This window comes from Desmodus rotundus, chromosome 6, assembly GCF_022682495.2.
Source record: "Desmodus rotundus isolate HL8 chromosome 6, HLdesRot8A.1, whole genome shotgun sequence".
Classification (NCBI taxonomy): Eukaryota; Metazoa; Chordata; class Mammalia; order Chiroptera; family Phyllostomidae; genus Desmodus; species Desmodus rotundus.
In genome coordinates, this window is record NC_071392.1 from 38,182,287 (window position 1) to 38,196,192 (window position 13,906).

General features: G+C 34.5%; 1 protein-coding gene across 2 annotated transcripts in view; it reads left to right on the forward strand.

The window, feature by feature from the left end:
* Window positions 1–10,456, forward strand: part of SEMA3A (semaphorin 3A) — a 461,493-nt gene extending 451,037 nt beyond the window's left edge. For both annotated transcript variants that reach the window (XM_024559089.4, XM_053925978.2), the window contains 2 exons: window positions 7,302–7,444; window positions 8,988–10,456. In XM_024559089.4, the coding sequence (XP_024414857.2) occupies window positions 7,302–7,444; window positions 8,988–9,440 (596 nt within the window). In that variant the 3' untranslated portion in view covers window positions 9,441–10,456. The remainder of the gene's footprint in view (window positions 1–7,301; window positions 7,445–8,987) is intronic.
* Window positions 10,457–13,906: the final 3,450 nt, after the last annotated feature.

The window sequence follows — 13,906 nt, forward strand, 5'->3', positions numbered from 1 at the left end:
GAGAAAAAAACTTATACTGTAAAATATTAAAATTACCATGTGATGAAAACAAATAGAATTAGATTTCTCCTTATGTATTTTAGCAATTAACTGTACTTGCTAAATATATTTAAAATAATTTAAAACCATTTGCCCCTCCCCAAAATTGCTTTTATGTTTATTACTTATTAAATTCAACTTTTCAATAACAAATGGGAGGACATCAAAAATGATAGCAGGTCAAATAGTTAAATAAATATAATGTTCATTAACTCACCCACCTTTGTCTTTTCTACATGACATCTAATTTTTTGAGCCTCTTACATTATTAGTGTTTCAATCTTGGAAGACATTTATGGGGTTAAAATGGAGAGTGGGATAAATGGAAAGCTGAAATGCGATGCCTTCTGTTTCTGCTTTATTGGAAGAGAATCAAATACTAAATAAGGCCGTTAGCAATATGATATTTCTGGCCAAATGATGGATATCATGGATTTTTTGTTGTTACAAAAGGAAGCAATTTATTTAACTTCTTTCTTTCCTCCCATTCTTTCTGGTTTATTGGGCTCATTTCATTTCCATAAATTATCCCACTAAAAGAGGAAGTGATTAATTGAGGATTGCTTCCTTAAAAACATTATTTCTTGTCATTAACAGCTGCAACGTATTGTAACATTGTGTTATTCAAACACACTGTGGTGCTTTTAAAATTATTTTAATGTTTGTTGCTCTCAATTATTTTTGCTCTAAATATTCAATTCAGCCCATGAGAATTCATTATGCAAATTTAACAACTATACCCTTCTTGTCTACTGGTAATTTTCATGACAAAAGTTTGTATTCAAACAGTTGCTTCCGAAGTGTGAAATGTATTTTTAAATGGATTAAATTAGAATGCTTTCTTTCTGGAAATTTACAAGATTACTCTTTGCCAAGGACATCTTTTAGAGATTTAGGTGTCCTTGGGGAAATGAGAATATATTCATAAAATGTATCAAATTTCTTTGTCTTCTCACTATCCCATATTTGGAATTTTTGATTTTGAAGTATACTTGATTAGTCATTATATTCTCCCAGCATATCTCTCAAATCAACTGTTGTAAACTTTGAAAACTTAACAAGTTTAGAAAATTTGAAATGTTTACATTTAACAGTGGTTTAACAATGTGTCCTATCGTTTTTTTTTAATTTTTATTGTTATTCAATTACAGTTGTATGCCTTTTCTCCCCATCCCTCCACCCCACCCCAACTGAACCCACCTCCCTCCCCACCTCCACCCTCCCCCCCGATTTTGTCCATGTGTCCTTTATAATAGCGTAATCAAGGTTATAATCCCTCTACTCTTTTTAACTGATTATATTTTAAATGATCTTTAAATAAAATTATGATAACTCTGTCTTGGGGATGTCAATGCAGACTACATAGTTTTAGGTTTGCCATTCAGCAAACCTCAGCTAAGGGTTAATGACTGTCTTTTGTTTTGTTTGTTTTTTTTAACAATTTTTTATTGTTATTCAATTACAATTGTATGCCTTTTCTCCCCATCTCTCTACCCCAACCCAGCTGAAACCACCCTCCCCCTTGATTTTGTCTATGTGTCCTTTATAGTAGTTCCTCTAATGCCCTAGCCTCACTGTCCCCCCCCACTCCCCCCTGGCTATTGTTAGATTGTCTTTAACTTCAATGTCTCTGGTTATATTTTCCTTTTTTCTTCTGTTGATTATGTTCCAGTTAAAGATGAGATCATATGCTAGTGCACTGTTGGTGGGAATGCAGGCTGGTGAGGCCACTGTGGAAAACAGTATGGAATTTCCTCAGAAAACTAAAAATGGAACTGCCCTTTGACCCAGCAATTCTGCTGCTGGGATTATACCCTAAGAACCCTGAAACACCAATCCAAAAGAACCTATGCACCCCAATGTTCATAGCAGCACAATTTACAATAGCCAAGTACTGGAAGCAACCTAGTGCCCATCAGCAAACGAGTGGATCCAAAAACTATGTTATATTTACACAATGGAATTCTATGCAGCAGAGAGAAAGAAGATGCTTATACCCTTTGCAACAGCATGGATAAAACTGGAGAGCATTATGCTAAGTGAAATAAGCCAGACGGTGAGGGACAAATGACTGTCTTTTGAATATACAGTAAGTGAAAGATAACCAGATTAAGAAATAATTGTAATAAATAAGACTACATGTGCTTTGAAAATATATGCAAAAAAGAGATTTTTAGGAATCATAAAAGAGGAAATACTTTCTATGATGGCAATGGGGAGTGGACTGATGTTGGGAAGGAGTGCGTAATTTGTCTTGTATGAATTCTCAACAAAAGATTTTAAGTTTTGAATGAATTAACAGTTGAAACTATCAAAACAGTAAAATACCATATGATCTCACTTTTAACTGGAACATAATCAACAGAAGAAAAAAGCAAACAAAATATAACCAGAGACATTGAAGTTAAGAACAATCTAACAATAACCAGAGGGGAGTGGGGAGGGGACAGTGGGGAGAGGGGATTACAGGAACTACTATAAAGGACACATGGACAAAATCAATGGGGAGGGTGGAGGTGGGGGAGGGAGGTGGGTTTGGCTGGGGTGGGGTGGAGGGAAGGGGAGAAAAGGCATACAACTGTAATTGAATAACAATAAAATTTTTAAAAAAACAATAATAACAATAATAATAATACCGCACATTTGTATGACTATTTCTGTGTCCAAACATTATACTGTTATTCTACATAGATATATTTTAAGAACAACAAAAACAATATTTTAAAGGGTTATAAATATTTTTTATCTATAATTGCTAAATTACCTTATATATTTCAGACAATTTTCAATTATTTGATTAAAAACAAATATAGCCCTGGCTGACGTGGCTCAGTTGGTTAGAGTGACACCCTATAAACGGAGGGGTCACAGGTTCAAACCCCAGTAAGGGCACATCCCTGGGTTGCAGTTCTGTTCCAGGTCAGGGAAAAAAAAAAACAAATATAAGATAAAGATAGCAATGCCACAAGGCAAAGCAAGTTTGCTGACAGAGAACAAGAGCAGGCATTTAAGAACATATTTACCAAGAAGTTATAAGGGCAAGATGTAAATTTTTCTAACACATTTTTTAGTCAATCTAGAGGGAGAAATATGATCAACTGATACATTAAAAAGTAAATTAATCAAGAGAATATCAATAATTCCTAAAAATTAACATGAGAAAGGACAAAATTAAAGATTCACATCAAAAACCACTATGACGTGATGAACATCACACTCAAGATGGTCCTGGCACAAACACAGCGAGCCAGTCAGAGGGCCCCCACACAGCACAACTTAACAAAGTCTGTTACGTCATGGCATTACCAGAGTGGGTTTCAGGTAAACAGCTCTCTGATCAACTAGTGTAATCCAGGGGCTATTATAGCTTATACTTCCTATGAATATGCAGATTTCTTATCCTTCAGGAAATCTTGAATTAACAATGCTTTCTCAGGTGAGCTTTTGATTTATATCGGCTAAGTATGAGTTTGGTAGTATAGGCTTCGAAAAGCACTTACAGTTTAATTATACTGTGCTGCCATTTCTATGCAGAGCTGTTTGCTTTAATAAACAGTCAATAGGATATTACGCTTGCATTCCAAGAAAGTATTGACAATCTAGTAAGGTTAGAAGACAATCAAAATATCATTCCTGTTTGTAATGTTTTGAAAGGGAGTGAAGGAGGAGAGAGAGAGGGGGAAGGAGAGAGAGAATGAGATACAGACTGAGAGGCTAGGAGAAGAAGGAAGACCCTAAAGGATGGGGAGAGAAACTTCATTATTTGACACCCAATGTTTCTGATGTTGCACAAAATTTGATCACGCAGTTGGGATAGAATGGTTAGGAAGAAGAATGGTATTTATTGTGTCTTATCATTCTTTCTAAAATACTTATTAGATATCTGTTTATAAGGTGGCAGGGGTGGGGAAATTAACAGAAAAACATTTACAGGTTGTTACATCTGAGCACCCAAATTAATGAATGCTTGGCTGAGGCCACTTTAAATTAAAGTTCCAGTTGAAATTAAAAGTTGCTGATGTTTGAAACATGCTGCTGCAGTGGAATCAACAGAAAACTGCCTTCAGTGGAGTTTTCACTTTTGCAACTACTGCTGATGGCAGCAGGACCCAGCCAACCATACAACAGGGGGGTCTCAAACCAAAGAACTACAATAGCACCTCCACATACTATTTATTATGAAGGTTAATATGACAGAACTTTTGGCTAGCTGCTTACTAAGTAGAAGATTTTCTTTTGGCTTATATTTGGACAAAGGAGAGATAGAAAGCCAAGTTAGAGGGCAATGAATCCTTAAGGTACTGGCAAGAGTGGTTATGAAGGCCAACTAATAAAAGGCGCCAAGCCAATGTGCCAAATTTGCCAGTTGCGGTTCTTTTCTTATTCAGGTGGAAAAGTACCTCAATATTATGATGTGTCTTAAAAAGCCCATGAACTTCTGCTATGTTAAAATAAACACAACTTGTTGTAAGTTATTGATTAAATCAAATACTATCTTAGATTCTCCTATAGCTATATAGCAGTTAAAATGAATTTTTTTAATATAAGGAAACATTTATTAAAAGAATTCTGTGTGTGTGTGTGTGTGTGTATGTATGTTTGGAAACGTTTGCTGTCACCAGGGGAAATCTTGAAGAGAAACTAAAAGCTGAGCAGTTTTCTCAGGACTCTAAAAAAGTTGAACCAAAAGCTCTCTACGGACCAGTTGGGATGATTAAATGAATTGGGAAGAAGACAACTTAGTGGGCTTTTTTAAATGTACCTAATTGACATGTTAATATAAAGATCTGTTCTTTCTTGTTGTACAAGTTACACTGTTCTTAGCTTTGGGGCAACTAGTGTACTAAGGTATTTAGAGTTCTATGTTTGAGAGCAATAACTTACTTATACTTTATATTGCTATAGATATTTATAGTAGCTTAGATTAGGTGAGAGACAAGTCTACAAGAAAAGCAGGCCTTCGAGGCATGGCTGGTGAATCAGAAGATGTTAGTGGATCACCACGGTGTTTGTTTCCGAATCCTGGGTTTCTGGGATTTTATTCTACATCGTCATGCTGTCTATATGTTATGGTTCATTAATATTTAGAACTTGAAAGAAAACTCTCTTCTTAAAAGTAAAATAACTTTTTACTATATTAATTTTTTAATTTTTAAAATTTTATTGGTGAGAGAACACAACATGAGATCTACCCTCTTAACAAATTTTAGATCTCAAGATCTTATTCCTCTTGCATAATTAAAACTACACCCTTATTGACAGCAAGTCCACATTTCCCTTTCTCCCGCCCTTGGCAACCACCGTGCCACTCTCAGGTTATTTTAGATTTCTTATATAAATGGGATTTCTTTCTTTTTTTTTAAATTTTATTGTTGTTCAAGTACAGTTTTCTGCTTTTTCCCCCTGGATTTATTTCTCATGTTTGTTCTCTTGTGACTGTCTTATTTCACTTAGCATGTCCTCAAGGTCCATCTATGTTGTTGCTTATGGCAGACTTCCTTCTTTTTTAAGGCTGACTAATATTCCACCCGAAAGGATTGATAAATCAAAGCAATTTAAACTACACAGCAATTGCAGGAACAAAAGGAATTCCATGCACACTGCATTGACCTCTGTGATGAGCATTTTCATTATTCATGGCAGCTCTTGACTCGCAGGGTCTTTCCAGACCTGTTGGGCATAGAGATTACATTTACCTTTATCCAGGGAAGCAGATACCTTGCAAAACAGCAGAGCCACGGGTGCCAAATCTATTCAATCAAAGATACAATAATACTTTCAGAGAAAAAAAGAAAAATGCTAATATATTCAATGTAGATATTGAAAAAGATACATACCTCCAATATGGAAAAAGCAACTTCAAATCAGTTAAATGTTGTTTCTTTACATTTCAGTGATTTCCTCATTTTTTCCTAATTCTAAGGGATTGATCCTTTAAATAAGATATTTCTCAATATTAGAAGAGTTTTATTTCACACATCAGGCAATACAGGAAAAGGCACTGAGGCAGACTTCCCCGGGGATAACAAGGGAGGCAGAGGCTGACTTTAGGCAGGGGGAGATGAGGAGAGGGTGGACCTTAGCCATGGACAGGGATTGGATGGAAGCAGGATTTTGGAAAGTTTTAAGGCTAGTGAAAGCAAATCATATTGTCTATGACAGACAAAATGTTCAGTTGATTATAAGGAGAGTAAAACTGTCAAAGTGATGCCAAAAAGGAGGGGATACTTTTTAAAATTAAAAATCTAGCTAAGCTTGAAATAGAGAACAAAATATTTTGATCTGTCTATACTGTCAGCCTTCTATGCATGTGAAAATATATTTATTTTTTTCTAAATTAATTTAATGAATCCCAGATTTTACAGGATGTCATAATGGAAACAGGATTACACAAGATAATAAGGAGTTTTTTTTTTTTTTCTCTAAATGAGTTTTACCTACACTCCCTAGGTCATACTTTTGATCTTAACTGTGTTTCATTTACCACATTGAAGGAGGTTACCTAAGGGGTAAAATAATAGAAACTTAATCAGGAAACAGGATTTCTTATTGCTGCATTTTATTATATACTCTTGCCATATTCTTCAGCCTAATTCTTGAAAATATTAAAAGATGTGTCATTTTAAAATAAAGGCAATTGAAACCACATTGCATTCAAACTACGCATCTTTCTTCTGAGCCATTCCAAACATTTCACACCACCTGATCTTCAGCACAAACTTGTGGATTATTTAGGGGTTATTGGCAGGGAGTATAAACTTCCTGAACTCTACTTTTTATAAAATACTAGATAAATATTCGTTGGTGAATTTAATTTTACAGATAAAAAAACAAATACAAAGAGGCAAAATCTTGTTTTCAAAGCCCGGTGGAATGACTTTTCTGCTGGAAAATAGTACAATATGCACTGGCCCCATTAATCAGAGTTTCAGAGTTAAAACACTGTCCTGGGGAGTATTATCACAGCATGTAAAGATGTGTAGTTGTACGGCACACATGGCTGACTCTGTTACTGTAATGCTATTTTCTGGAAGGCAAGTATCTGCACATGCCTTATAGAATCCATCCAAATAATGTCTATTTTGATAAGCACTTGGGTTCTGAAACCTTACATCCTTGACATTTCTGCCATCCTCAATCAATTTGGAAAACACTTCCAACTTGGCAATAAATTTATCTCCTGAATTTCCAAATAAATACTTTGGAAAGTTGAGTTTATTGCTCTAACATGTTCTCATTTCATCTTCCTTTCCACTGAACAGATAATCACCATGGCCAGGGCTTTGAAGAAAGAATCATCTACGGAGTAGAAAATAGTAGCACATTCCTGGAATGCAGCCCAAAATCACAGCATGCTCTGGTCCACTGGCAATTCCAGAGACGAAATGAAGAGCGCAAAGAAGAGGTATAGTAATGAAATTGACTGGATTATTTCTATCTAACGTATACTAAGTAACCCCAGCATGATTGGCTTGAAGGGGAAAAATTACTGTGAATCTTTATCCTTTTCTTACCCAATAACAGCTCATTCATTAAACAAATATTCATCGAAGGTCTGATTAGATGGCAGGTTATATACTAGGTGTTGCAGTAACAAAGGTGAGCTTTGTCCCAGAAGCCATTTGGTGATATACAGGGTCTGGCAGAACTGATACCTGCTTGAGTGTGGTTGGTGGAGTAATAATATGGGTACAATAATTTATAATTTTAATTTGAAGATTTCACCTAACATGCCATATGGTGTGCTTGAGTGTGATATTATTATGTTACAGAATTATATGCTTACAATTTTATAATAAAAAAGGGACGTTATTTGTGCCAGGTCCTATATTTTTAGAATCTACTTTCTTCTTTCTGTAGTTATCTACATGACATTATATTATCTATATTTGTGTACCAAAAAAATCATCCTACTAATTTTAACTTTTGTTCAATTAATGCTGCTATCCAAATGTGTATTTCTTTCTCCACTAACTTCCACCTCACATGGGAAAGAGAGTTTGGGGAAAGGGAGTAGGAGATGCAGGATGAAGATTCTAAGGTCCCAGTATGAACTCTGATATGAAATTTGCATATCAGAGCTGTGTCCTCGATGAATACATTTATTCCTCTGTGAAATTAAAGAATTGTGCAAAGAAAATCTCAGAGAGAACTCAAAAGCTTTTGAAAAGCGTTATATAAGAGCAACCAGACTATGTGATTTTTAAATGGATTATATACAGACATTTTTACAAACATAATCTGAATATAAAGGTAAAAATTCTCCCATTATCTTTTTTAATTGAAGCAGTCTTTATCTATGTAATCACATCATGCCAATGTCAAGGATGATTTCATATATTACAGCCTAGGCTTTCAGGGATCTCTGTTATAAACTGCATTCAAAATAAAAGTGAATTTAGATGTATTCAAGAATATATCTGCATTTTTATATAACATCTAAGACCCAAGAAATTAAACAAATAATTATGAAGCATGTAATCTCATGCTTTTTTCTGCTTGTTCAACTGCTGATTTTTTGTATTTTATTTTTTCATATTTTATGTTAATTCTAATGCTGCATTGTTTTCTAGTATCAGTGTTCTGTATTTCCAACTCTAATATTTAAAATTAACTTTGTCCTATATTTATATGCTTGCTTTCAAATATGCAAAATAAAGTATATCTTTGTACTTTCCTCCCATCACCTTGCATATATTAAATTATTATAATGAGAAAATTTATTAAAACCAAGGGCAAACAATATTTTGCAAAGCATCTTAAAAACAATTGACATAAATGTATAACTTTTTTTCTGATAGCAAAATGCTATCATATCTCTTAAGCTAGAAATTTTACTGACTGTTAAAATGTGCCTCAACACACAATCTAAATTTTTACTGAGACAGCGTTTCAGAAATGTATTCCTTTTAAATATGTATATTTTACTGCCCCTTTCCTTCTGCCAGATTAAAGTGGATGACCATATTATCAGGACAGAACAAGGGCTTTTACTGCGTAGTCTACAGCAGGAAAATTCGGGCAATTACATGTGTAATGCCGTGGAACATGGATTCATACAAACTCTTCTTAAAGTGAGCCTGGAAGTCATTGACACAGAGCATTTGGAAGAACTTCTTCATAAAGATGATGATGGAGATGGCTCTAAGACCAAAGAAATGTCCAACAGCATGACACCTAGCCAGAAGGTGTGGTACAGAGACTTCATGCAGCTCATTAACCACCCCAACCTGAACACAATGGATGAGTTCTGTGAACAAGTTTGGAAAAGGGACAAGAAACGTCGGCAAAGGCTAGGACATACCCAGGGAAATACTACCAAATGGAAGCACTTCCAGGAAAATAAGAAAGCTAGAAACAGGAGGACCCACGAATTTGAGAGGGCACCCAGGAGTGTCTGAGCTGCATTACCTCTAGAAACCTCAAACAAGTAGAGACTCTCTCCTAAGACAGTAACTGGAAGAAATGCAATATACATGAACTTTTTTCATGGCATTATGTGGATGTTTACAACGGTGGGAAATGCAACTGAATTCTACCAATTATAAATTAAGTCCATGAGTAACTTTCCTAACACGCGTTCTTTCTAATCCCAACACACAATCGAGGTCAGGTGAATGCCGATGTTCACTTTAGCAGACTTAATGTTTCCTATGGGATTTCCCTGTATAGGTTTTGCTTTCCTCTTTGCCTGAGAAATAAAAATGTCATTTGCCATATAGCCATCTAAAGAAGAAAAATTGCATCAGCAAAGCCATTTTATTGAACTAAAACTTTAAAATAAACTGCATGGAATTACTAAGCTGATGAATATTCCAAAATGTGGTTGGATCCAAGGATATTTTTCTGTCTACCAGCGTCCGTGTTTATATATGTACAGGAGAAGTAAAATGATACTGAATGAAATGGTCTATAGAAATATGAAAAACATAAACCATCCATCATCCAGAAAACAAATGGAATTCACTGATCTACTACTGATGTCTTCTTTCAGCTTTGATCTAAAGATGTATTTTATTAAAACTATAATTTAAATGTACCATGACAAATATTCAGTCAAATTTTGCTCTTTTCTAAGCTAGAGTAGATTTTCATCTTACAATTACTGTGCTATATAGTTTTTGTTTTAAAAATTCCAACTCTGTGCTGCTTTTTTCCCCAATATTTTGTTTTCAGTTGTGTAAGAGGGATAGCCAATACTGTTTTAGAAAAAATATATATATATATATAAAAATCATTGCAGTTAATTAGTAAAGCCTGGGTATAAATTATGTTTCATTGTTATGAGGGTTTCCAATAAATAACACCTCCCCTTCTTTAATTATTGTCTAAATTGATTTTAACATGCATATGTTTTTAGAAAAACAGCATTTAGCCTTCTCAAAAAGGGAAGAAATAAATTGATTTGTTAAATGCATTTTGTTTTATGTAATGAATCAATGAGGAGAAAAGGAGCACATATTTCATGAAATGAATAAGCGTTATCTTAATATATATTAATAGAAAATGTCTCAATTCTATGTTTGAATCTCTGCGTGATATTTGAGACATAAAATCTCTCTCTTATGATTCCATTAGGAATTATCTCTGTGTCACCTAATTTTTTTAAAAAGAGAGATCAGTAATATTCAGAACAACATCCTAAAAAGAAATTTTCCAACTCTGTTTATATCTGTGTTAACTGTCTCTTATCTCACATTAAGACAATTATCTGTCTAAAGAACATTAGTTCTTTTCATGTCAGTAAGAGCAACTTTTATACAAACGATTTTCCGGGACACAATCCACACATTACACCTGTAAAAGTCTTCGTCTCCTGCAACAACTTATTAAATAAGGTGAAAGATTATTCATTAAGGGCTTGCCTGCTTCATTGTCCGAAGATGATTTCTTGGAATCTTTGACTTTCAGGTGTAGAAAACCATCAGCATTGCAGTAGTGCCGTTTGTACTGCATTCTTCTTGCCAGAAATCTTTCCCCAGGTCCTTCTTCCTGACAAAAATGCGAAAGAAACATCCTATTGCACTTAATGAAGGCAGCATTGAAATTCCAACTCTCTGTCTTGGGATTCTAATTAACTCAGCATTAATTTCTCACCTCAGACTACAGTGAATTTTCTAAAATTTTGCTATCAACTGAAAAATTTCACAGATGGAAGCTCAACTTACAGTTTTAATGATTACCTTGAATAAGCAATTTGTTCACACTTGTTTCAAATGAAAGCCTAAAAAAATTCTACATTCATTTTAAGCTCCATTGATTAATACAGTATTTCTTTGAAAAGTACATCTTTAAATGCTGACTGGATTTTAAATTATTTGAAGAACACATTCATGTAGAGAAAACAAAAGTGTGAGATATGTCAAAACAAATAATGTTCCAAAAATAGGTCATTCTTTTATTTTTACAGGATATCTTAACTGTACCAAAATTTGGTGTTCCATTTTATTCTATATTTGCAACTAAAACAAATTTGTTTACAATAACAGAAGCATTTTATTTCTTATCAGTCTTCAAAAATAAAGGATTAGAAGGAATAGAGATTATATAATCACTTCAGGATATCTTCCAATATCTGAATGCATTTTGTTTAGCATTATAAAATACCCATAGAAAGTCTAGACTTCAATTAAAAGAAACAAAGGATTAACAAATCTATACCATTATATGCCATCAGGTCTAAGTTTGCAAAGACATTTATAGATATAACTTGTGGGTAAATAACTCTTATTACAGTCATGATCTTCTGCCAATGTGTATTGAGTCGGGACAGGTTGCACGAAAAATAATGTCCCATATAATTTTAATAGACTTTGACATATGCATGGATCATCAGAGCTGAAACTATGGTAAGAGATGTGTGGGTCCTTAAGTAAGTTATGACCTCAGTCTTAAGGTAGGAAAAAGGTACATCGCAGCAGAGAAATTATGGCCCAGTGGAAATCAAATGTAAAATGTAAATGCATGTAAATGCACACTTAATACTACTTTTTATGTATTATTTAGTGATTTTTTCAATGGTATGTGTTTAATATTTTTGCTACCTACATATTAGGCAAAGAGATGTAAATAATTTTGAAAAGAAGAAGAGTGTAAAATGCAACTTTTTATAGGTACTCCATTTCATTGTGTTCAATATCATCCTAAAATGCCAGCTTTCCCACACAGGTGACAAGGTGGTTGGTGTGCTATTTAAGGGCAGAAGGCGTGTGCCCATTCGAAAAGCATGTTGCTTCCAGGCAGTGTACATGTTCCATATCTGTATTTATCATTGCATTTCAGATGGGAACGACAAAACTGGAGAGAAAATGTAATGAAACTGCTGCTGTAATTACTCCTTTTAGCTTGTATTCAGTTGCTAAATACACATTTCTTCAAAATATTGGAATTCAGATGTCTTTACTGTTCCCTCTAGCATGTGGTGTCAAGGAGCGTAAGTTTAGAAAAGGACGAGGACCAATCAGGTTGGTACATCATCAGCTACCAGGTTTCTGCATTGTCATCAGCTGTCACCTGGGTTCTGTATTTGTAGTGATGGTGTGAATATTCCCGCCCTTCAAATTAAATGTGGTTATTTTTAGGACATATCTATAAAGGAAATATGGGAATGAAACTCTATAATGTGTCATCATAATCAGTTTGGTTTTATTCAGGATCTCCAAAGACGCCTGATAATTTGTCATTGAAATTGCCGGTTTTGAAGGTCGTAAGCATTACTATGGAGTGAATAGCATAACATTTTGAAAGCTTTGTTTTATGAACTCATTTTTTACACACAATTTGCTTTCACTTTAAAGGAAATCTATCGAGTTTAATGGCTTCAAAGTTACTATTAAATCATCTTATTGGGTTGTAAGTTGTTAAATATAAACTGGCCTAATGCCAAAGTCAGCCATCCTTTCTATTTTGACTTTGTAATAATTATTTAATGTTGATGTTTATATTTACAAAATGCATGTTTCTATAAAAAAGAAAACACTATTTTTTAAAAGTCTGCAAAATCTTATCAGTTTATTTTATTTTCAAAAATTTTCCTATACTAGTTCACTAAAGAAACATGTTTTGAAGTTAACATATTAAGAGGAGCTGTAAGTGAAGGAGAGAATGAAGCCACAGAAACCATGCCTCATGCAATGTGACCATTTTTACAGTCCACATGACCAAAGAAAAAAGCTTGGCTCCAATTTCAAACATGCAAACACACACAGGCAGAGGCAGTTAGCAACTGAAACCAAACCAAAGATGATTTCAAATGTAAAGAAACTGGACTCCTAGACACTTTGCCCTTCAAAGCCAGATTCCTACCTATTTGATTAAATCCTACTGATAGATCTGGCCTATCTACTATGTACTTGGCACTGGTGAGTGATGAGGATACTGAGATGACTGGGACTTAACCCTTGTCCTCAAAGAGCTCACAGTAAAATAAAGGAAACAGTAACATGATTTACAATCACCATATCTGGCAAGTCTTTTCTGAACCTCCCATTTCTGAAGCTAGCCACCTTCTCAACACTAAGTGTGGGTCTTGTATATATTTTTATCATCACACTTAATACAAAGGTATAGTTTTTCTATTTACATCACTGTCTCACTTTCTAGTATGGGAGCTCCTTGAGGGCAGGGTTTGTATCTGACCTCTCTCTGACCCAGTGCCTAGCGTGATTCCTGGCTCAGGGACAGAGCTCAGTGAATCGTTGTTGCAAAGAACCAGGTTATAATGTGGTAAGTTCCAAATACAAGTTCACAATAAATGTGGTACAGTGTCAAAGAGGAAGTAGGAATTCCTTCAGCCAGAGAGATGGAAAGCTTCAGAAAAGAAATAACATGCAACCTATAAACCAAAATATAAGACAGATTTGTCCAG